Genomic DNA, 26,224 nt, shown 5'->3' with positions numbered 1-26,224 from the left:
CCAATGCAGTCGCAGGCCTGTCCACAAGCCGGCAGCTGCGTGCCCATTGCAAACAGCGTCCCAGCCCGTTTTGGAGGCGTCTGTCGTGACCACGACGCGCCTGGAGACCTGTTCTAGGGGAACACCTGCCCGTAGAAACGAGAGGTTGGTCCAAGGGCTGAAAAGACGGTGACAGACGGCGTGATGCCCATCTCGGGACTCAAGTCTGAAGCCAGTGCTGAAGCGGTCTCATATGCATCAACCCGAGTGGGGTGGCCACCACTGAGGATGCCATATGCCCCAGGAGCCTCTGAAAGAGTTTCAGTGGAACCGCTGTTTTCTGTTTGAACGCCTTCAAACAGGCCAGCACTGACTGGGTGTGCTCGTTCATGAGGTGCACTGTCACAGAGACTGAGTCCAACTCCAATCCGAGGAAAGAGATGCTCTGAACCAGGAGGAGCTTGCTCTTTTCCCAGTTGACCCAAAGCCATAGTCGGCTGAGGTGTGAGAGCACCAAGTCCCTGTGTGCACACAACATGTCCCGAGAGTAAGCTAGGATTAGCCAATTGTTGAGATAGTTGAGAATGCGAATGCCCACTTCCCTTAACGGGGCAAGGGCTGTCTCTGTGACGTTCGTGAAGACGCGAGGAGACAAGGACAGGCCGAAAGGGAAGACCTTGTACTGATACGCCTGACCCTCGAATGCAAACCGCAGGAAGGGTCTGTGTCGAGGTAGAATCGAGACATGGAAGTACGTGTCCTTCAGGTCTACTGCCGCAAACCAATCTTGATGCCGGATGCTCGCCAGAATGTGTTTTTGCATCAGCATCTTGAACGGGAGTCTGTGTAAAGCCCGGTTCAGTATTCGCATGTCCAAGTTTGGCCGTAACCCACCGCCTTTTTTTCTGGTACGATGAAGTAGGGACTGTAAAACTCCTTCTTCATCTCGGCTGGAGGGACAGGTTCTATCGCACCCTTCCGTAGGAGGGTAGCGATCTCCGCGCGCAAGGTAGCAGCGTTTTCATCCTTCACCAAGGTGAAGTGGATACCACTGAACCTGGGCGGGCGCCTGGCGAACTGAATCGCGTAGCCGAGTCGGATGGTCCGGACCAGCCATCGCGATGGATTGGAAAGCACAAGCCACGCATCCAAGTTCCATGCAAGGGGGACCAAAGGGACAACGTCGTCGGACATACCGGCAGGTGGGGCCTTGCGGCAGGGCGGAGCTCGAGGTGCCACACCATGTCGTGGCCGTGCTGAGTTTAGGGACATCAAAGCACTTACCTGGCTCCTTGTGACCACCCCCGGAACAGCCTGGGACTGGGGAGGAAGAGGCCTGTCCTCGTGACCTGTGGAGACTGTCACATCGGGGGCGGATCTGTGCGACAGCTGGGCGCTCTGGGGTGGAAGAACGCAGCTGGAGTGCCAAACCTGCCAAATAGAGTGGTGGACGGTGGTCGTGATGACGGCCGTGCACACTGGATACGTGACCCAGGGAACAAGGAAACCGCTCTTACTAAACTCTTGGGTACTGCAGCCACTTGGGCATGCAGTGCAATTAAATGCAAAGGTAACAAAAAGATTCTCCTCCTGGCCCTGACCGGGGGATGGAGAGGTCTGCTTACCAGCTCCAGAGCAGTGGGTTTTGTCGTCCCTGGGTTGCCCGTCTCAGGGGTTCTTGGCGGCTGCGAGACGGGTGGCGTCTGCTTCCTGCGGTGGGCTCCATGCCGGGGCCGGGCCGAAGGGGCGGTACGTGACCCATCCACGAATGCTGTCTCCGCATGAGCAGTGCCCAGACACGAAAGACAGTGATCGTGACCGTCAGAAGGCAAGAGATAACAAGTGCAACCAGGAATAACACACAAGGCAAGGCATCTTTAAAAAGACGCGTCTTTAAAAAGACGTTCCGTGTGTGCTGCTCTTTTAGAGAAATATACTCTTTTAGAGAAATATACTCTTATTTCTGCGCCCAGGGGCATTCTCTGCAGTGCACCAGTGCAGAGGTGGGAGAAGCCGCTGAAATACGCCGTCAGATCCAGCAGAGGTGAATGAACAGTCGTGGGAATTCAGCTCAGAGAGCATGACCGTTCGGCTCTGAACAGAGAATCTGAATGAATGGTTGCATACCAGCTCCTTTTATACCCGTATGTCCGGGGGAGTGGCATGCAAATACCACTCGCCAATTTTCATTGGCCTTTTATCAAAGACCAGAGGTGTCTCGGGCTCCCAAGAGTGACCCCTAGTGTCACTGCATCGACACAACGTCGAGTGAGTGACAGATAGGGAACTATTTTCTCTAGAACAATTTTTTTTTTTTTTTGCTTGTATATTAGCTGCTACTAGTTACAAATCAAAAAGGGAAATATAAAATTTACACAGCAGTCACACGGGGATCTCACAAGGTTCATTTAGGTTGGAGTAAATGTAGGTTTTCATACTAATGTTACACGTACATTCCTCAAGATTTATTTAAAGATTTAAATGTGAAAACATACAGCCTGTATGCTCTGTAGGTGCAATGTTTTACTGTATGTTTGGATAGTTTTAAACAGAAACTATCCAAACACACAAGACATCCATAGATTTTCATTAAAAAAAAACAGCTGGTCTGATATGGTATATGACAGCAGTTGCTGTAAATGTGTTCAGACAGGACAAGAGACTCACTGCGCTCATTGTTGCTGAAGGCTCCCCTGATTGATCCGCCTAATCGAATCTCTCCATCAGGCAGATCTTCCCACTCCAGCTCACGCACAGGGATCGGCTGCCGGTATAGCTGATACCACAGCTGCTCGTTATGAGTAATTGCTCGAGTGATCACCAACACGGCCTGAAACAGGAACACATGCAGCTTCTACAGAGACAGAGACAGATGTGTGTTAGTGTAATTCTTCAGTTTGTGTTATATAAGCTGTAAAGTGGTCTAAATCGTCCTTTTGAGGTGGGACTACATTCTAAGCTAATGATACATTCAGTGTGTGTGTAAATGTGTGTATAAAATACTGTAAGGCCTGTGATCCTGCAAAGTTACATAACCTGTATGTAACCTGTTTTGCAGTTATGAGGGAGTAGTTCTCTACTCTTAATATTTCCGCTGTGATAAGTCTTGTTCAGGCTATTTATGATAGCACCTTTGACTCCTGACCATTAAAGGACATAACTGTGTGTGTGTTTACCATCCAGTGGATGACCTGAAGCTTACACAGGGTTCCAGAGAAACACTGAATGGTTGATTTAATGTCAAATACAAAAAAACAAAAACAAAAAAGGAATATTGTTGAGGACCACTACAATTTTTTAGGTGTTCAAATGTCTAAAAATGATACAGCAAAATAGAAAAAAACAAACAATTAAGTGAAATACATGTTTGTCATGATTTAAGGTCCTTCAAACCAAAACAATTAAGCCTTGTTTGTTTGGGAGAAATTATAATTCAAAATCAGATTTTTGCAAAGACACAGTTTCTCGTCCGGCGCTGAAACCAGGAAGTAATCATGTTCACATAATCAGTGATGAATGCAAGATTCAGAAGTTTCGTTTTGCCTCTAAGATTAAATTTTTACTCCACCAAGGGTTAAGTTTAGAGTTGGGGTTTGGGTTAGGGGGTGGAGTTATTATAATGTGCATACCTCTTCACTGAATAGCATAATTTCTACTCGAGGGGGGAGGAGTTTCTACAAGCATGGTGACCGGGGGCAGAGGGGCCTCTGCCCAAGGAAGACACAGTTTACCGACAGGGAAACGATTTAGCAGAAGATATTTCACATGGGGTCACCTATGGGGAACCAGCACATGTGGAGCACCTACCCCAGTACAGGGCTTAGTTTTGCACATGTACTGGGCCGGCAGCGAGTTTCTCCGCAAACTCGTCTGCCACAGGGCTAAGGAGAAAAGTCATCCAGGGATCACAACTTATGAACACGACTGGGAGCCAAAGGTGCACGTCTTCACCTCATGGGAGGGGAAAGAAGCTATATGCAAGCCGTACACCTGGCCAGCTGTCCCGGAACTTACCTGTTCGGACCTGACAACACACGGGACGAAACCGGCTCAATCCAGAGATTATAGAACCTTGCAAAGGTGTTGGGTGTTGCCCAGCCTGCTGCTCTGCAGATGTCTGCCAAAGAGGCGCCACTGGTCAGGGCCCAGGAGGCCACTACACTCCTAGTAGAGTGGGCTCGTAGCGTCACTGGGGGCGGCACGTCTTGAGTGTGATATGCCATCACAATGGCGTCAATGACCCAGTGGGCGATCCTCTGTTTGGAGACAGCGCTTCCTTTCCGCTGTCCACCAAAGCAGACAAAGAGCTGCTCGGAGCTTCTAAAGCTCTGCGTGTAATCCAAATAGATGCGTAAAGTATGCACTGGACAGAGCAATGCCAAAGCTGGGTCTGCCTCCTCCTGAGACAGCGCTAACAGGTTCACCACCTGATCCCTAAATGGGGTCGTGGAAACCTTGGGCACATAGCCTGGTCAGGGTCTTAGGATCACGTGAGAGTAGCCCAGACCGAACTCCAGGCACGTTTCACTGACAGAGAATGCCTGCAGGTCCCCTACCCTCTTGATGGAAGTGAGCGCAGTCAGGAGGGCAGTCTTCAAAGAGAGTGCCTTAAGCTCAGCTGACACCAGGGGCTCGAAGGGGACCCCCCATAGACCCCAAAGGACTACGTGGTCTGGAGGAATTCAACCTCCTAGCGCCTCTCAGGAACCTGATGATCAGGTCGTGCTTCCCTAAGGACTTACCGTCCACTGTGTCGTGGTATGCTGCTATAGAGGCTACATACACCTTCAAGGTGGAGGGGGACAGCCGCAGGAAGGAAAGCACCGAACCGACTGCGCATCTCTGGTGATCTTTGCGTGATCTTTGAAAGCATACAGGTGCCTCGCAGAGGGAGCCCTAGCCTGAGTGATTGTGTCTATCACTACGGGTGGTAGGCCACTTAGGTCTTCCACGTCCCATCCAAGGGTCAGACGTGGAGATTCCAGAGGTCTGGTTGTGGGCGCCAGATGGTGCCCCATCCCTGAGAAAGAAGGTCCTTACTCAAGGGAATTCGCTGGGGGGGGGCTGTTGCGAGGAGCGTGATGTCCGAGAACCACGTCTGGGTCAGCCAGTAGGGTGCTACTAGGACAACCTGCTCCTCATCCTCCCTGACCTTGCACAGGGTCTGTGCAAGTAGGCTCACTGGGGGAAACACGTATTTGCGTAGTCCAGGGGGCCAGCTGTGTGCCAGCGCGTCTATACTGAGGGGTGCCTCGGTCAGGATGTACCAAAGCGGGCAGTGGGAGGATTCCCGGGAAGCAAACAAGTCTACCTGTGCTCGACCAAATCGACTCCAAATCAGCTGGACCACCTGGGGGTGGAGTCTCCACTCTCCCCTGAGCGTAACCTGTCGTGAAAGCGCATCCACTGTGGTGTTGAGGTCACCTGGGATGTGAGTGGCTCGTAGCGACTTGAGGCGCGGCTGACTCCAGAGGAGGAGACGCCAGGCGTGTTGTGACATGCAACGGGAGTGCAGACTGCCTTGATGATTGATGTACACTACCGTCGCAGTGTTGTCCATCCGGACCAACACGTGCTTGCCCTGGATCAACGGCCAGAACCTCTGCAGGGCAAGCAGTACTGACAATAACTCGAGGCAGTTGATGTATCAATGCAGCCGCGGGCCAGTCCAAGAGCTGGCAGCTGTGTGCCCATTGCATACAGCGCCCCAGCCCGTCTTGGAGACATCTGTCGTAACCACGACGCACCTGGAGACCTGCTCTAGGGGAACCCCTGCCCGTAGAAATGCTAGGTCATTCCAAGGGCTGAAGAAGCGGCAACAGATATGCGTGATGACCACATGACTCGGGACTCGAGTCTGAAACCAGTGCTGAAGCGGTCTCATATGCATCAACCTGAGCGGTGTGGCAACTGCAGAGGATGCCATATGCCCCAGGAGCCTCTGAAAAAGTTTCAGTGAACCACTGCCTTCTGTCTGAACGCCTTCAGACAGTTCAGCACCGACTCCACGCTTGTTCGTGAGGTGCACCATCATCGAGACTGAGTCCAACTCCAAGCTGAGAAAAGAGATGCTCTGAACCCGGGAGAGCTTGCTCTTTTCCCAGTTGACCTGAAGCCCTAGACGGCGGAGGTGCCCAAGCACGAGGTCCCTGTGTGCACACAGTAACTCTCGAGAGTGAGCTAGGATCAGCCAGTTGTTGAGGTAGTTGAGTATGCGGACGCCCACTTCCCTTTGCGGGGCAAGGGCTGCCTCTGTGATTTTCGTGAAGATGCGAGGGGACAAGGACAGGCCGAAGGGGAGGACCTTATACTGGTACACCCGGCCCTCGAATTCAAACTGCAGGAAGGATCTGTGTCGAAGTAAAACCGAGATGTGGAAGTACGCGTCCTTCAGGTCTACCACTGCGAACCAATCTTGATGCTGGATGCTCGCTAAAATGCGTTTTTGCATCAGCATCTTGAACGGGAGTCTGTGCAAGGCCCGGTTCAGAACTCGCAGGTCCAAGATTGGCCGCAACCAACCACCTTTCTTTGGTACAATGAAGTAAGGGCTGTAAAACCCTTTCTTCATCTTGGCTGGAGTGCAGAAGGGTCGCGATCTCCGCATGCAAGGTAGCGGCACTCTCGCCCTTCACCGAAGTGAAGCAGACGCCGCTGAACCCGAGCGGGTGCCTGGTGAACTGAATCGTGTAGCCGAGTTGGATGGTCCGGGTCAGCCATCGAGACGGGTTGGAAAGTGCAAGCCACGTGTCCAAACTCCGGGCGAGGGGGACCAGGAGATAATCATCGGATGTACCAGCAGGTGGGGCCTCACGGCGGGGGGGGGAGCCTGAGGCGCCACATCACGGGGGGTTGAGCCATGGAACTGAGTCAAGGAACATCGAAGCATTTAGCTGGCTCCTGATACCCACCATAAGATTGGTCGAGGGGGGGTGAGGAGGAACATCGTCCCCTCAGTCCATCGAAGCCATCCCGGTGTGGGCGTGTTTGTGCCACAGCTGGGCGTGCAGGGGCGGGGGGTCCGCCGCTGGAGTGCCAAACCTGCCGAAATGGGACGGTGGACGGCGGTTGTGATGACGGCCATGCGCACCTGACATGTGACCCAGAGAACAAGGAAACCACTCTTTTGTTGAAGTTTTGGGTACCGCAGCCTCTTGGGCATGCAGCGAAAAATTAAACAAAAGATTCTCCTTCCGGCCCTCCACCGGGGGATGGAGTGGTCTGTCTACCAGCTCCATAGAAGCAGATCTCCTCGTCCCTGGGTTGCCCATCTCAGGGGCACTTCGAAGCCTTCCTAGGTTTCTTGGTGGCTGGCCGTGATACGGGTAGCATCTGCTTCCTGCGGTGGGCTCCATGCCGGGGCTGGGCCACAGGGGCGGAGCCGGTGCTGTTGCTGCAGGAGGACTCCCTTGGCGACGAGCAGACGGGATGCGGGGTCTTGAGGGGCAGGATATGTTGAATGGCCTCCGTCTGCTGCTTCACCGCCGAGAATTGCTGGGCAAAGTCCTTGATGGTGTCGCCGAATAGGCCAACATGGGAGATGGGGGCATCAAGGAACCGTGCCTTGTCGGCCTCTTTCATCTCGATCAGGTTGAGCCAAAGGTGGCACTCCTGTACCACCAGAGTGGACATCGCCTGCCTGAAAGACCGCACCGTGACCCACCCGGAGAGTGAGGTCGGTCGTCAAGTGCAGTTCCTGCATCAATCCCGGGTCAGAACTACCCTCGTGCAACTCTTTTAGCGCCTTGGCTTGGTGAACTTGCAGGAGAGCCATGGCATGCTGGGCGGAGATGGCTTGTCCAGCAGCACCGTAGGCCTTAGCCGTCAGGGACGATGTAAACCTACAGACCCTGGACAGGAGCTTCGTGCGCCCGTGCCAGGTGGCGGCGCTCTGCGGGCACAAGTGCACCGTGAGCGCCTTATCCACCTGGGGAATCACCGAATACCCCTTGGCTGCTCCACCATCGAGGGTAGCGAGAGCAGGGGGCTGAATAATCGGCATCGGGCAGTAAAAGGTGCCCCCCACGATCTTGTCAGCTCCTCATGCACTTCCAGGAAGAAAGGGACTGGGGTGAGGCGCGGCCGTGAGCGGCACTCTAGGCCCAGGAACCAATCATCGAGCCGTGAGGGTTCAGGGGAGGCCTGAGACTGGGCGACCACACCCGAAGGAGGGAGCCCAGCCGAGGCGTCTGCGTCAGAGTGGACGAGCCCGCTCTCCAATGCCGCGCTCTAACTCATTCGGAGCCCGGGAAGACGATAAGAGGTCGATCTCCCCGTGAGACGAGCCGGCGGTCTCATCCGAGAGCCCGACCGGGGCAAGCGAGTGTGCTGGGGAATGGGAGGTCCGTGGGGATTTACCCGGCGGAGGTGCTCCCATTGAGGTCCCCAAATCGCCCCCAGTGCTAACCGGCACGGCCTCATACTCGTAGGTAGAAGGACCGAGGCGGGGAGCTGCTGGGGTGGCTTGCTTTCTTACGAATGCAAGCCGCGACTGCAACGTTGCCATGGTTGTGTTCTCGCAATGAGGACAAGACCCATCCACGAACGATGTCTCCACATGGGCAGCGCCCAGACACGTAAGACAGCGATCATGGCCATCAGAAGCAGAGAGATAACGACTGCAACCAGGAATAACACACAAACGGAAAGGCATCTTTAAAAAGATGTTTCCGTGTGTGCCGCTCTTTTAGAAAGAAAATGTACTCTTTTAGAATATACTCTTTTGCTCTGCCGAAGCGCCCAGGGGCGTTCTCTGCACTCCACGGGTGCAGAGGGGGAGAAGCTGCTGAAATGTGCCGTAAATCCAGCAGTTTTAGGTGAACGGTAAAGAGAACTGAGTTTGAATTGAATTCAGTGCACTGAATGCAACCGCTCGCTCCGAAGAGAAAATTTGAATGAGTGGTTGCATACCAGCTCCTTTTATGCCTGTATGTCCGGGGGAGTGGCATGCAAATTCCACTCGCCAATTCCAATTGGCCTTTTTTCAAAAAGCAGAGGTGTTTGGGGCTCCCAAGAGTGACCCCTCGTGTCACTACATCGACACAACGTCACGTGAGTGACAGATAGGGAACTGGAGCTCACATGTACCCATACATTCAACAACACTTCCAGCTTCAGCCACTGGGGGCAGTAGTTTGAACTTCGGTAAACACAGACCGATTTTAGTTGAAGAATGTTCTACATTCTGTCACCAAAATTACAGTGAGATAAGTCTGTGTCAATCTGCAGGAATTTAATCACTAGTTGCATTTCCATCCACATATTTTAATGCAAATTTTGGGATACTGCATAAAAAATTATGTGAAGATGTGAACAAAATCTCCAAAACATGCATTAAAAAAAAGTATTCGATCACTTGGGGTGGATCATTTTTTTTATTCGATATGAAGACATGTCCATAAACTATGGAAACACATTTGCTGAATAAACTCCTATAGAATTTATATACAAATGCAGATACATCAAAAAGGTCACTTAATTTTGCATCAATAAGTCATGAATTATTTCATAACTAGACTAACCAGCAGAGCAATATCATCGCCTCTAGTATCTTAAATGTTGCTACGATCATTCTGGAATGCTGGAGCCAAAGCCTGCGTCGAGTTTGCAGAGCAAATAAGTTGAATACAAACTTGAACTGTGCCGAAGAGCAGGTTTATTGACACATAGAAAAATATCATGTGGATCCACACCGCAAAGTCATACATAGCACACACAAATAAGCTATTCATTATACCTGCATCAAAATGATTGGCTACTATTACCTCCTATAACTGTCTGATGTGCTGTGACTGTCGCTCTCAGACATAAGATATCTACTGTCGATCATTAGCAAACATGCTCTTCAGATGTTTTGCTTGCACACTCTTTAATTTAGTTTATTAAATGTATTAAAAGAGCCACAGTGGCTACAGTTTTCCTGGAAGAGACAGTTTTCTACTCTTGAGCACATGGGATGGAAATATTTACGAATTGTTTTTGAGATATTTAGATTTTTGCTAATTGTGTAAAACATGGTTACTTTAGACTCCAATATATATTTTTGCTGTAAATTCAATGAAAACTGTATTTATCTATTAAATAACCATGTGGCAATGCCTATTATTGGATAATCCAGTGAAATAAAAACTTTACAATGTACTTCATTTCACTTGATTATTTTCTCTTTTTATTTAGAATTTGATGGACACAAACCAAAAGATAAGATTATTCATAACATATGAATAAGTCTGACATCAGTGCAAAAGTAGCTTCACATTATATAACACTTGAGTAAACAGTAACAGCAAAACTAATATTATGAAATGGATAGACTAAAGTTACATCTGATACACAAGTGGTCACACATCACTTCTATATTAATGTTGCAAATTGTGACATTGTTTGGCAACCATAAACAACCTAAAGTCTGCTTTGTGTTACTCTTCAATCTTATGTTTACATAACTTGAAGCAGTTGCAAAATATACTGTGCATATACTATATACTTTACAGTATTAACGGCATAACAAAATCTAAACCGGTTAACACATTTCTTCTGTCGCACTGAAATATAAATCTATAGCAGTGAAAAACTTCAAAACTGTGAAGGAGACAGATTTAGAGGGGTAATATGAGCTTGTCCTAATAAAACAAAAGTGAAAAGCAAAGCTGAAGTTCTTACAGCTCCTCTGTTGTTCTTGAGTTCTCCATGGCAGCTGAGGATTCGTGAGCTGTCGATCAACAGATCTCTCTGACCATTCTCCAAATACAGCAAACGCTCTTTATAGTAACGGCACTCCGACTCACCCGTCTGTGTGTTAATATCAGCTACAATGCTCTGGATCATGGATATCTACGAAATTTAAAGAGCAACAAAGATAAAAGACAGATATTAGGAGACTGACCACATACACAGTTTGGGAGCGATAACCAGTTTTGGGCAAGTAACTCAAAAAAGTAATCTACTACAAATTAATAATTGCTTCTCTAAAATTGTAATAAGATTCCTTTACATAAATAAGATTATTTTAGAAATGTGTAACACATATACCTAAAAGTAATTAACTGTGATCTGATTACAAGAATGTAAATGTAATGCGTTTTTTTATTTTCCGACCTAAACCCTGTGCAGTGTGCATTTTTGGCTTTGTGTTCTACTCTCTCTCTCTCTTTGTGTGTGCGTGGAGATTTGTTCTGTATGTGTTCTGTTCTTTTCCACAAGTCGACAATTCGCAAATTGGTTGCTCCACCTTGCAGGGTCCTGATGGCATGCTTTAATAAAACCCAGCTGCTGTAAATTTCCGTAAATTACCAAACTCTGTATGTACATATGGATTTAGAAGCGAATTGACAACCAAATTTAGTTGCATTGTGAATGTGACCAATGATATTCAGTGAACAAAGGCAGGGATGTAGTTTGGTCTGTCAAAACCAAGATTAAGCCAAATGTACAATGAAAAAAGCAACTTGAAGGCTTAAACAGTCTTTTTCGTGCAGAATATGAAGTTAGGAATTGCAATGACAACTTACAGCTTCACCCAGATGTTGGCGGTCTGGGTGGTCGTTGGGTGTGTGTTTGAGAATCTCTCGCAGAAGCAGCGGGTATTTGACAAGTCGACTACGTGGGATGTCCAGGAAGTTCCACAGGTCCAGTTTGCGGCTGAAGGGCGATTCCAGACAGCGCTGCAGAAAGTCGTGCACACGATGGTCCTGTTTCTTATGATCCAGCAGTGCTTTGGCTGCCACTTGGTTACTGCAGTAACTGTTGTAAGTTCCAAGACAAGGAAGCTGTTGAAAAAGAAAGAGTCTAATTAAGTTAAGCTCAAGAAATAAAGCTAAAACACACAGTATATGGATTTCTGGGAACAACTGTTAGAATATCTGAAGAGCTGAATCCCATGATTGTCTGTTGACTGTTGAAAACAGTGTTAAGTAGTAGTCAAATTAAAGTAGTAGCATTTCTAACTCAACTACATTTTCCAGTAGCGTGACAGTAGCTCAGCTATTTTTACAATAGTGTAGCTTTTCCATTAACAAGCGACAATTTCCAGTGAGTAGCACTGTAGAAATCAAAAACCACTGCATTATTTACACAGTATTGCGAATGCACCAAAGGAGCCTAAGATGTAATCAAATATACCACCTAAAGCTTCCTCTCTCAATTCTGTAGTGTTGGGAAAACAGAATCATTCAAGTGAATCGGTTCTTTCAGACAGTTCATGTAAATGAACTGGGTAAAATAAACAATTCCCTTAAATTTAGTGTTGGGAACTCTGATTCATTTAAGTGAGTAAATGAACTAGTTCACATAAATAATTCACTTTGCCTTCTTTTTAAAGCAAAATATTTAGTGTATTGCTGCTGTTTATCACTATATTGAAATTGTGTTAAATAAAATTGGGTGTTTTCTAGTTTTATCAGTGTATATTAAGAATTCATTTACTGTAGTGTTGATGTTGACATCGTGTCTCTGGTTACCACATGTGTACTAGCATTTGCAGTGACCAACTTCAGTGCCCCTTAGGCATCAATGGACATTCCATTGACGTTTCAGGCAGAATTTCAGACACCACTGACTGACAAATGGAAATTTTATTAATAAAAACACTACTAACTTCAATACATTTTTAGTAGTGTAAAAGTAGCTCAGTAACTTTTAATGTAGAGTAGCTTGTCTACAAGAGCTTATTTTCCCCAAAAGTAGTTGTGTAACATGACAAAATGCTCTGTCTCTGGTTATTATGGCATATTGTACTGAGGAAAAGGCTGCAACAGTCTGGTTCCGGAGATAAAAATCCCATTCATTTTCTCCATAGGAGAAACTTAGAAACCTTTAAAAGACAGACCTACCGTGAGATTCTAGGTTGTCAATCGATGGTATATGCTTCTGTTGAAGCTATCAGTCCATGTTACTTCAACTTCATAAAAAAACTTATTAAATTGTGGAATTTCTGGTGAAGAACTACACTACCCATGATCCTGAAGAGAAAGATACACCATTTAGAGAATCACGACCAACAAATTGCAACAAAAAAGCTCTGCAGCAACTGTCCACTTCAATGACACACTGGGTAGAGTCGGTCTCCCTACTCTCTCAAACTACTTATATATTTGCATATACAGTACTGTGCAAAAGTTTTAGGCACTGTAGGGGCAATGCCATCTCTTGCAGAGTGCCCTGTTCTTCTATTCTAATCTTTTCTATTTGCAAAAGTAATGTTTGGGAGTTTAACATTTATATTTCCTATTGACACACTAAAGCTGAAGCTATAAATAACCATCTTAAGACAGATGTTTTTGTGACACATTTTAAGTGCCTAAAACTTTTGGACAGTAATGTATCTGAATATTTTGCAATTAAAAAAAAAAAAAAAGTAATTTATTTTTTGATTCTTTACGTTTAATCAACAACTTTGAATCAATAATTTTTACATTTCCCATTGTTTTTAATTCAATTATATAATTCACAGTGCTTCATGGGATTGTAGTTCATTACCTTATAAAAGATGGTAAATGCACAGCCTTGTATCTTTGTCTTTTTTTCAGATTTTCATTTTTTTTTTTTTTTTTTTTTGCCTCAAATCAAGGTTTGTAATGTTATGATTCACCTTGTGGCTGGCTGCTTTAGTTTATGGCTTAGAACTCTTTTATGAAGGACTTTATGGAATCTCTATGGAAAAATTAAGTGGGGAAAACATTTCCAGAACAAAAGACGTTTGTTGCGCTCTATCAAAGTCTTTCTAGCAAGTCAGTCCACTGTCGGCCATCTTTGGAACACTCTCAGGAGGCTATTTCCAGTCATGCCAGTGCAGCTCCCATCTACTTGAATGGGGAAAGACCAAAATCTCAAAAAACAGTTGGTCAAGATTACGAACAAAGAACATATCTCAAATCAGCAATTAAATGTGATAATATTAATATTATTAAGATCATAAATTGTGCTTCTTTACCTCATATTACGCTAAAACACGCATTTTTCCCAGCTTGTAAAGCTATTGCGCATGCACGTTAGCGAGATGATTGACAGGCGATGTCTGTATATAAAAGATGATTGGCTCTTTTACCTTTAAGGCGGGACTTCCTTTCTACATCCATTGATCGTTGGGCACTAGAGCTTCTTGGTTGAGGGTTCCAGTTTCTCCCATTCATTTAAATAGAAGTGAACCATCACTGCTAAATAATCTCTGGCTCTATAATAGAACACGCTCTCCTAAACATTTCTCTTTCTACTTCTCTCTTCCTCTTTTTAAAGCATTGCAAAGTCTGATTAATTTAATTGGCTCTTTTGGACTGTTCATATAAATTAACTGATTTAAAAATAAAATAAATACGATTAACAGATTAATTTGATGGTTTGCATTTTACATTTTGTTGTTCAACACTATTTTTAACTCAGAATTTACTTATCTACAGTTTTAGAATTTAAATTTAGGCCTACCTGTTCAGATTTGATGTTGTTATTATTACTATAAATAAATGATATCACAATATAGTCAAATACTGTTTTTAAAAGATATCACCCCCTCAATTAGCTTCAATGTATTTTACTTCTATGGTTAGTAATTTGTAGTCTAACTAAATTATCTTTTCAAAAACATAAAAATGCCTTCACTGTAGTTTAACTGCTTTGAAATTATGAGTAGCTTGTATCATGACAAACTACTTTGTCACAGTGGATGCATTTGGCCTCCAGCACACTAAAACAAACATTTCCCAGCAGCCTCGAGTGATCTGATCCAGGCCTGTGAGTGACATGAACGGAGCAGAGCTCCAAAACAGACCCACATCTGAAAAAACCTTTCATCAGCAAAGTTTAGCTGCTGGGTGAAAGAACAGCAGCAACACTCATGTCACAATGACCAGGACAACATGGGCTTTCCTCTGGAAACATCCAATCAATGCTATGACCTTTTATTTATTTGTGCTTAAGAAAATAAAAACTTACAATAATTTTAACAAAAAGTATTGTTCACAATTTCTTTAACACTTAAATATTAGTATTTTCTGTCTGTGTTTGTCATCTTGACAGATCTTTATACATGGCTTAAAGGAACAGTTCACCCAAAAATTAACATTCTTTTGCCACCCTCATGGCATTCCAAACCCATTACTTTTTCACTTCCTTGGAACACAAAAGGAGATGTTAGGCAGAATGATCAAGCTGCACCAGGGGCTGTCAAGATCCAAAAATTACATAAAAGTATCATAGAAGTATTATGAAAGACTATATTCCAAATCTTCTGAAGCCATCAGTGTTGGGGAAACTACAGTTATGATTGCAGAATTCAATAGATTCTAGGTAGTTATTTAATTAGGGTGACATTCCCATATGAATATTAACCATGGTTTTATTACAGTAAACATAGTTTAACCATAGTATTTGTGGTAAAACCATATTAACCATAAATTTAACCATGGTTACTACAGTCATGGTTACTACTTGTGTTATAGTCGAGACCAGCTCATCTGAGTAAGAGTCCAGGTCGAGACCAGAGAGGGTTGAGTAGAGTCAAGACCAAGACCAGAGAGGACCTAGTCGGAGTCGAGACCGAGACCAGAAGCGGCTCAGTCTGAGACAAGACTCAAATGTTGGTTTAAACAATATTACCAAATCGAGAATAATAATTAAATAAATGCCATGTCCTCGGTTCCTTTGGCGTAGCACTGCAATACAAAACACCAGCTTCTGTGTTTATCATATTCTAGTATATTCTATTCATTGTAAGTTAAATAAACATTTCTGCTATACAAATACAGTATTAATGTACTGTAACTAAAATGAAAAAAAGTAAACAAATGTTAAAATTTAAAATGTATAAAATGGAGTACGCAGTAAGTGAACTGAAAGCTTTACTTTCAATGTGTTTACAATTTCTTCAATTGCACTATTGTATTCCATCTATTGTGAGCCAAGAAAGGTTCTTCTGATCTATAAAAAACAGTCCTACTGTACTATCATTTCAGGTCTTGACATGCAACTACAGCAGGAAATAATTACTTTTCAAAAATATGAGAGAGACCACCTTGTTACTCGAATGTACATCAGGCTCCAGATAACCTCGTTTATTATAGCCATTTATAATAAATGTTACATATATGTGATTATTGATATACTTTAAATATTACTGGAACTAAATTCAAAGGTCCTACTAACTTTTGTCTTAGCCTCAGATACACTCAAAGAGCAGATATATATATATATATTTAACCCTATGCAGTTTAAAACTTGATTTTAACCACCCCTATAGTCCCTTTTGGCTTTCAGTAGTTAAATCACTGGACCCTTTTCACACTTCTGAGTTTTGGAACATAGAAGTAAATGACTGCAGGGTAAACTTTGATAGCGTTGAATGAAGTGAATGGGAGACGTCACCAAATATAATGTTTGCTCCAACAGCAAAAGAAAAACGGCACTATTATGTTTCTACAACTTTCCACATTAAGATTTTTTAGGTAGTTTAGAAGTTAGCAGGCTCTTATAAAATAGGTGCTTATGTTTGGGAGTTTCATGGCATCGCGTCTTAATAAAAGAGTTTAGCAAAAACTGCTTAAGTCCTGGCTCATGTCTTACAGCTTGTGAATTCCTCAGGTACATCTGAGGAATTCACTCTGTTTCTGTGGATGGACCAAGTTAACACCAAGACAGGCATTTTGACCGTTCTCGCACACAGCCGCAGTAGCGAGTCGCGAGCGCTCTTCTTGCATGCGTGCTGAAAAGCAGCTGCCAGCCAGCCTATGATAATAAGTTGGCTTTTTTTTTTTTTTAAGGGACTTGACTGGTGTCGGTATAAAGTCAGATTCCACACTTGTTCAAGACAGAGACTGGAGAGGGTCAAGTCCATGACCATACCAAGTTGGTCTCGAGTACTACAACACAAGTTACTACAATATTACTATAGTAAATACATGCATAGTTTTTATAAGGGTTAAACAACTAGCATAAATGTAAAAACTTAATATAACCAGACATTTTTTAAATACAATAATTTAAATATACTGGAAAAAAGCAGCAATACACTACTATTTTTTATTTAAAAAAAGAAGGCAATGTCTCTTTAAGGTTGCGCGGGACTCAAGCGACTTCTTTTACATTACTCACTAAAATGAATCCCCCATGCTAAGTTCCCTATGCTAAATATAAGGAAAATAGTTTACTTTAACTGATTTATTTATATAAACTGTCAGAAAGAACCAATTCACTTAAATAATTTGGTTTTCCCAGCGCTACATGAAAGAGAGAGGACAGTTTAGGTGAGCGTGTTTTATTACTTCATTCGCTCCATTGCTGTGCTTCCAGTACAATGTGACAAATGTAATGTTTTGTGACGCTACAGCGCAACTTATTGGAAAATGTAGCTTGTTACTGGAAAAGCTACACTACTGTGAAAATAATTGAGCTATTGTCACACTACTTAAAAATGTAGTTAGTTTATTAGGGTTAACTACTCCCTTTTAGTACTCCCATGCACTGCAAACCATTGAACAGTTTTATGTGAGGAATAGGGCAAAATGTAAGTTGTTATTCAGTGAAAATCTTTCCCTTCTATCGAAGCTCTCAAATCACATTTGCACTTCTGCAAATTCAAACTTGGCACATCGTGATCAATTGTGTCGCACGACAACCAGTGACAAACCATCACATGAGATATTTGAACATAAGTGTTCGGTGTATTGCATTACTAAGTAATTAATTACTGTAATTAAATTACTTTTTCATTGAAAAAAATAAAAAGGATTACTCTTAATTTTTCAGTAATTTAATTACAGTTACTTCTGATGTAATTGCATTAAATACTGTATAGACTATAGAACAATTCTAAATAAAACAATAGTGTATTTAAAATCGAAATCGAATGTCTAATGTTAAAATATATGTTTTCTAATTTAATGCTGCCCCCTTAAATTCTTTGGCCAGTTCATTAATAATTTATTTGATTTTATATTATTTATTTGAAAGAATTAAAAGGACAGTTTCATGTCTATCCTTGTATTTTTCATCGGGTCGAGGTTGATAAGGGTTTTAGAAAGTAATTAGTAATAAGTAATGCAATTACTTTTCAGACAGAGTAATTAGTACTGTAATCTAACTGCACTGTAGAAGATGTAATTAGTATTAGTAATGAATTACTGTTTTAGAGAAACTTAGCCAACACTGCTGAACATATGCAATCACAAATTAGATTTGAAAAACTACAAGTCATATGGCCTAGTTTTGTGATACGTTTATGCTAATGTTTGGTGCCATTATGGTGTTTTTGTCCTTTTTCTGAGCTTGAACCACCCCTGATTAATATACGCTTTCATTGTGTGGAAAAGACCAGTGTGAACATTTGGCTAAACATCTCTTTTTGTGTTCCACCGAAGAATGAGAGTCATATGGTGTTGGAACAACTTAATTTAGTTCCAAGCCTTAAAAGCTTCTTTTTTTTTTTTTTTTTTTTTACTATCCCTTTAAACTGTTCTACACAGATAAGAGCTTTACTTATCTTACCCAGTTCACTAGAATATGGCCCACATGATCGGTCGAGCCGTCTGGTTTCCTGGCCTCTCGCAGTCGACTCAACAGATCTACAAGATCACCAAGAAACAAATGAGTTTGATCACTGATCCTACACATCATCTGTTATGCAGCATGTACTGTAGCTTGTGTATTTAAAGGTGATGTAACACACACAGGTAAGTGAGCACAGGTGTATTTCTGCTCACCTTCATGCAGTGGAATAAGTGAGTCCAATGTGCCGAAGATCTGATTGAGCTCATGTTCGGTCATGATGGACAGCTTCAGCATCGGGTCACGATACGCCTGAGGTGACATCACACAGACCAATCAAACAGGATATATGAGCATAGAATATATGACTGAATTTAGTAACTATTGAAAACTCCTTCAGTAATGTAAATGTGAAGTGTGCAATTTCTGTGCTACTAGCATGACTAAACAGAATTGCAGTCAGTTTATTTGAGCAGTCTGACATTACAACATTGGCTCAACCGATGCTGTTGCTTTGGAGCAGGAATGTCAGTTTGCCTGACCAAAAGAAGTCAGGGTTGTGTTTGGAAAACCTGTTTGACAAGTCATTGGCTACATTTGGAATGGAATACTAGCTTAGTACTTTACTACACAGTATACACCATCAACTGCCTACTATAAAATAAATACATAAATAAAATAAAAAAATAATAAAAAAAAAAAAAAAAAGGCAAATAATAGAGTGCAACAGTGCCCGCACATTTTTTCAGCCATTTTGGTTCCAGAAGTATTTTTCACATTTATTTTTTCAATAGGGATTTCATAAAATCCTTCATAAAATAGGAAAAAAGCCAATAACCAAACAAACCAGCTCCGACGTGACTCCACATCATTACAAATTTTGATTTGAAGCAAAAGTATATATATAATATATATATATATATATATATATATATATATATATATATATATATTGCACAAAGAGACAAAGCTACAAGTCTGTGCACTTAATGTTTTTAGTGAGGGCATGAACTTAAAATGAGGACATGATCCCATGCGAGTGATGTATTCAAATTAAAAACCTTGGAAAATAGAAAACTATTGATTTAAAGTTGTCGATTATAAGTAGAGAAATAATATATTTTAGTTTTATTGCAAAATATTAGGCATATGCAAATATAAAATTTTTAAAGTGTAGGGAGACCGACTCGACTGCATCATTCACAGTATATCATGATAGTGGTCACCTCAATTCTCTGGCACTTTAGGATCATGTGTAGTGTAGTTCTTCACTAGGATTTCTGCTATCAATCACGATTGTTTTAAAATAAAGATGAAATAATATGGACTGGTGGCTTCAACAGAGGCATATACCATCGATAAACAACCTCGGAGCTCATAGTAAGAGTGTCTTTAAAGATTTAAAAGTTATTGTTTAAAATCTATTCCCCTATGGAGAAAATGAATTATTACTTCTGGAACCCGACTGTTGTGCTCTATAGATGTTACTCTTCTTGTCGGGCTCATTACGTTTGCCAAATCACCTCATCACATTGCACTTTTTCGCACTCGAATTACACACTTCACTAAACTTACAATAATAAAAAGTGACGTCCATTGATTATTCATCATCACTGACTAAATCAAGTAATGCTGGAGACACAAAGTGGTCTAAAACAGTTGCAGAAATCTTTTCCTCTGTCTGCAGGACATGTGAGTTCTGTGACCTCTGACCCTTTAGTGTGAGATGGTGGTTTTATGAGTCAGGCTGAAACTGGACCCCAGGGCTCTAGAGGAACACTGAAATTCAGCGTTTTCACGCAGCATGAAAGACTGATGGGAAAAATAGAATGTACCTTCTTGGCCAGCTTTAGGTCCTCAGTTAGGTCCTGTTCCCCCTGAGACAATTCAAAGATGGCCTAATGAACAAATGACAGGAGAGAGGGAGAAGAAAATGGGTGTAAACTTCAGTGAGCTGTCAGAATTATCCAAAGAACAGTCATAAACTGCATTAAACAATTTATAAGCCATGTAAATACCAGACTAGGGTGTTGTTAGGTGGATGCTGGGGTGTTCTGGGTGCTTACTTAATGGTCCAATTCAAAAGACCTCACCCCAAGTCTCAGTGATATTCTGGTCTCTATACAGTATATGGCTTTGGTCCTTTCACCCATTTTATTTGGAAATATAAAGTTGAGTATCATCATCAGCATAAACATATCCATGTTTCATTAATATGTTTTCTAAGGGAAGCATATGCAAGGAGAACAGCAGAAGACCTAATACAGAGCCTTGTGGCACTACATCAGATTATCTCCTGTTTAATCTGATAAAGTATTAGCACACCTCTCTTAAAAAAGATGCATCATTCCATAGCACAAACACTGCAGCATGACTTACACTCCTAAATTTAATACTTAGGATTAGGAGTTTGATTAAATCACAGAACTATGTGCAATATTAATATACTTGCCTTAGCAAACACTTGCAATGACTTTTTAAGCAGGTTTCCCAAACATTCCCCCTGTCTTCACTAGTTGAATGGACAGGTTGTCCCACCCCAAACTCACATTACTGGTTGATGCAGAATGTGACATGCTGGGATGCTCAAACAAACAGACAAATGTTTTGATGGTGTCACAGAGTTGCAGTGTTTACACTCTTCAGCAAGTCAACTTACCAATGGCTTACAGTATAGTTGACTTTGCATATTAAACTTGGATATGAGAAAGTACATATTTTGACATCGAAACATTTACAAAATTATACAAGGACAGCAGATTTCAAACACACCCTTTAAGGTGCATAGAGCAGGACTGGGAAGATATTCTCCCACAAACTGCAGTGCAAATGTATGCTAGATCTAAACCACACAACCCGCATGACCTCTTCAGAGCTCAACACTTCATAAAACACAGCTGCTTGTCACAAATCAGCCTTTGATGTTTGTGTGTTCAGAGATGAAGCCCAGTATTGTGGGGGGGAAGGCCAAGTTTCAAGCAGAATTCACTAATTTTACTGCACCCACCAGCCGCTAGCTGCTGGGAAAACAGAAGTAACACATGGGAAGAGAAGATTTTAACATCCCTCTCTCCTCAGACAGAAACAACTGCACCTTTCACGTGACTGAGTTTTTACACAATCTCAAAACATTTACAATGTAGGATGTAGGGATGTTAAAAATGTAACTTCCTACAATATTGGAAGTACCAGCTCGGTACCTGCTTCAGTACTGCCACCTTGGTCAAGCCAAACATGGTTTGAATATTCATGGTCGAGTCAGTCATGATGAAAATTATGGTATGTGCCTGCACACATTGTGTATTAGCAACATGTAACCAATAGAGTTGAACATCGACAGTCTTGGACGAACAACATCTTCAGGCTTTCCAATGTACATAACTGTTGATTGTTGTAGGTGATGGTAGCCATATAAATAATGCTTCAATATCCTACTTTTTTAATATTCAATTTTTATTTTTCGATTTGCAGTTGATCACTTTTAAATGATTTTGTTAAGGGCATCAATTTAACGTGTTGATTGATTAATAACAATGTGATTAATTATATAAATAAATAAATAAATATACATTAGTGCACTACAGTATGAGCATTTCACTTGCATTTGCTATTATTTGGGTGCACCAGTGTGCGCGACATCTGACAAACAATCAAAACTCATCAACTTAAAATAACATCAGAATAAAAACTAAATGCATCTAACCATATATGCAAATTACATTTAAAAGTGCCATTGTCATCTTTTAATTGATTTCAAAGTAAACAGAAAAGTGTTCTGAAAAGCTTGTTCAGTTGTTGGTGTTTTCCATTGCATTATTTTTAGCAGTGATGTAGGGGTGAATTGAAAGGCACATCTGACAGCATGCTGTGTTTTATGTGCTGTTTCACTGACACTGAATGCATCATTCTGCATCTGGGATGGGCATAACTGTTTTTATATGAGGACTCTGATAGTTTTGTGCAATGAAAGGTTACAATTATTTAGCCTGTTTGTTGAATATCTGTCAGTTATTTTTTGGAGGGTTGCACTTGGTAGCCATATTTACTGTACCAGAAAAATGCGTCTGATTGGGGTCAGTGGACACGCTATTCATGAGAAAATCCTTCACCTCAGTAGGACTAAATCATAGCATAGAGACATCTCGCATAAAATGTGAGGTAGTTTATGTGTGCCTCAAAGAAAGCATGTTTCATTAATTATACTAACAAGAATTATTACATTTTATATAACACTTAACAGATAATAAGTTAAAATGCTTTCAAATAGTTATGAATGTCATGAGTGTTTGTCATACATTTTCCTGTATATTAATTTTTGAATGTTATTGAACTGATCTGTAAAGCAATATATAATGTTGCTAATAACTAATCAAAGTTATTATAAAGAATTACCAATACATCTTTATTTGGCAGATGTTCATAAGGTGAACAGCCATGTCTGCGTCTAGACACTGTGAGTGTGAGATTCACAATATAAACTTGAAAAAGTTTTATCAGTGAAGGTGTCTATGTGCTTTGTTACTTATCAAGTATTATCTTTCTTATTTGTGTAGAAATTTTTCTTTCAGTTTTTTAACACTGCTTATGTTCTCTCCCTATGGACATTTTCAGTTAAATTATATTAATAGATTGTTAAATTGAAGTGAAGTGACACATACTGTTGAAAGTTGGTATTACATGTAAAATTGATTGAGTCCTTAACTTATGATGTCATAAGTGTGCTCCTAGATTTTCAGCATGGGAGGAAAGAGCATGGGGTCATGGCTGCTGATGTTCTTTGATTTCAGATGGGTTTGAAGGCATTGTCGATATGCTTTAAAATGATCACATTATAATTCAATAATGAAGATGTATCTTTAGTTGTTGATTATATTTACTATGTTTATGTGTCGTATTATTTTCTTCATTTTGTGAATTAGCTCTACTGTTGCTGGGGATTGTAATTTGGGCTGTATTTAATGTAAAGGGCATTTATTAGATTTAAATGAACATATTTGTAAACTTTTCATATTTAGAATCCCATATTTTGTATTTTCATCCATCGACATCAGTAAAGATTCTAAACTACTTCCTTTGTCTGTTGTCTTTGGAGGCGTTATCTGACTGTCTAATCAAGCAAGGCGTTTGAGGCAGAGGACAGAACAGAACAGTAAAATGACACTTCAAGCGACCAACTCTCAGTTGTTCAGAAAGTTGAAACTCCACGGCAGGGAGCAAGCCAGCTCATAAGCCAAACCTTCCTTCCTACAATGTCCAAGTCAAGTTCCAAGTCCGGATCGCTGAGGAACAGGTCCAATGCATCACACTCATCTCAGTGCTCGCACAGCTCATCAGCTGAAGTAGCATTTGCCAAAACATAAAGTGAACTTAAAATAAAGCATGCACAACTGGAGGCATCATTAGAAACTCTACAGCTTGAAAAGAGAGCTGCGGCCACACAAGCAAGGCAGAAGACTTAGAGATAGCTGTAGAGCAGGAAAGTGGAGATAATTTGAGTAACAGAGCTGCCAATAGAGGACACAAAAGAATGTACAAAAACATACTTGGAGGAACATGCTGAATGTGTTGTGGATTCACAAATGCCAGTGCTTGATGGTCCATTTTATGACAATGGAAGCATAAATGATTCAAAAGCTCCACACAACCCAGCCACTTATTTCCATTTGCAGAAGCATGTTCAGCATAGTTCTCATGCCATGTCTTCCAAAACTCAAATTGCTAATTCAAAGAGTGTGCAGTGCCCTACCATTTCGCAAACCACAAATGGAAACCTTGTGAACCCAGTTCAATATGAGGATTATTACTCTGGACCATCTTGTAATATGTATAATTCACTACCAACAGCATTCCAAGGCAGTGATGAAAGGAACAGATATAGGCAAGTGACATTCAGTCCTGTTGAGACTCATGCAGCCATACGTTCACAAACTGAACCACAAGGTAACTTGCATTCAAACGAACAATTGTCTGATCTTGTCAAGTTCATCGCAAGGCGCAAATTAGTGTCCACAGGTCTAATGCAGTTTAATGATAGCCCAGAGGCTTTTAGGGCATGGAGGGCATCTTTCATAAATGCAACCAAAGATCTTAACCTCTCACCCAGTGAGGAAATGGACCTGTTAGTAAAATGGTTGGGTTGTGAGTCTGCAGAACAAGCGAAACATATCAGAACTGTACAAATTAATCATCCTTTACAAGGCCTTAGGCTAATATGGGATAGACTCCATGAAACATATTGTCACCAGAAATGATAGAAAGTTCTATATTTGGGAGACTGGAGAGTTCTCCCAAAATTTCAAACAGAGAAAATCGCAAACTGAGAGAGCTGGGAGACTTGCTTATGGAGGTCCAAGCAGCTAAGGATGATGGTGATCTGGTGGGTCTTTCCTATCTGGACATTCCACATGGCATGAATCCAATAGTTCAGAAACTACCTTTTAGTTTGCAAGTGAAATGGCTCACTGTTGGATTTAAGTACAAAAATGACTTTAGGGTTTCCTTTCCACCCTTTAAATACTTGGTAGACTTTGTATGTCAACAAGCAAAAATGCGTAATGATCCAAGCTTCTCTCTCACAGCTGTACAAGAAGAACTTCACAAATTGAACAGACAGTTAAACAAACTTGTTCATCCAAGGCTGTTACCACACAAAAGACTCAGGTGTCCTCTGAAAATCAATCAGCTGTTAGTGGCCTCAGGAATAAAGTAGACCTGGCAAAACGGTGCCTGATCCACAATAAGCCTCACCCTCTTCCCAGATGTAGGGGATTCAGAATGAAATGTATGGAAGAAAGAAAAGCATTGCTAAAGCAACATGGCATATGCTACAAATGTTGTGGTTCTACTGCACATGTGGCAAAGAACTGTGACCAAGACATTAAATGTTTAGAGTGTGGTAGAAAAACTCACATTGTAGCACTTCATCCAGGCCCAGCGCCATGGTCCAAAGAGTCGAGATCTCTTTCTCCAGAGAATGAAAAACGAAATCATGACATGCCTGTAGAGGCTGGAGTTTCTTCAGCTTGCACAGAGGTATGTGGAAATTACCAATTTGCATGTTCATGCTCAAAGGTTTGTCTGGTGAAAGTATATCCCAATGGCCACCCAGACAAGGCTGTTAAGATGTACGCAGTATTAGATGACCAGAGCAACAGGTCGCTTGCAAAGACAGAGTTTTACGACCTTCGGTATCAAAGGCTGGAATGCACCACACACTCTCAAAACATGTGCAGGTACTATTGATACAGAAGGTAGACAAGCAACTGGCTTTCAAGTGGAGTCTTTGGATGGAAGCATAGTTTTACCTTTGCCAGTATTACTGAGTGCAACGAGATTCCAGACAACCATACAGAGATTCCCACTCCTGAAGTGGTACTCAACCATACTCACCTGAAACATATTGCAAAGAGTATTCCAGAGCTCGATCACCAAGACCCATTCTGCTTTTGTTGGGCAGAGATATAATCAGAGTCCATACAGCCCATGAACAAGTGAACGGACCACCCAATGCCCCTTATGCACAAAGATTAGACTTCGGCTGGGTAATTAATGGAGACGTGCCTTGGAAAGGTTCATAAACCGACCTCTGTCCAAACTTACCACACAAACATTCTGGACAATGGACGGCATACTCTTTTCCACCCCTGTCCTAATAACTACATAGTTAAGGAAAGGTTTCAAGGTCTATCACTTCCCAAGCCAAGAGATCTTCTCAAAGAAGAGACTCAAAAGACATCAATATGGGATGTGTTTCAGAGCAGAAATGATGATGAAA

At 42.2% G+C, this 26,224-nt stretch overlaps 1 protein-coding gene across 4 annotated transcripts in view; it reads right to left on the bottom strand.

The window, feature by feature from the left end:
• Window positions 1–26,224, bottom strand: part of arhgef3 (Rho guanine nucleotide exchange factor (GEF) 3) — a 223,559-nt gene that overhangs the window by 5,890 nt on the left and 191,445 nt on the right. For all 4 annotated transcript variants that reach the window (XM_051694813.1, XM_051694817.1, XM_051694815.1 and 1 more), the window contains 6 exons: window positions 20,286–20,348; window positions 18,666–18,762; window positions 18,451–18,527; window positions 11,490–11,747; window positions 10,642–10,812; window positions 2,647–2,833 (listed from right to left, as the gene is read on the bottom strand). In XM_051694813.1, the coding sequence (XP_051550773.1) occupies window positions 2,647–2,833; window positions 10,642–10,812; window positions 11,490–11,747; window positions 18,451–18,527; window positions 18,666–18,762; window positions 20,286–20,348 (853 nt within the window). The remainder of the gene's footprint in view (window positions 1–2,646; window positions 2,834–10,641; window positions 10,813–11,489; window positions 11,748–18,450; window positions 18,528–18,665; window positions 18,763–20,285; window positions 20,349–26,224) is intronic.

This window comes from Myxocyprinus asiaticus, chromosome 50 (assembly GCF_019703515.2).
Source record: "Myxocyprinus asiaticus isolate MX2 ecotype Aquarium Trade chromosome 50, UBuf_Myxa_2, whole genome shotgun sequence".
Lineage (NCBI taxonomy): Eukaryota > Metazoa > Chordata > Actinopteri > Cypriniformes > Catostomidae > Myxocyprinus > Myxocyprinus asiaticus.
The sequence above is the reverse complement of the archived record's forward strand: the minus strand, read 5'-3'. Positions and strand labels throughout refer to the sequence as shown.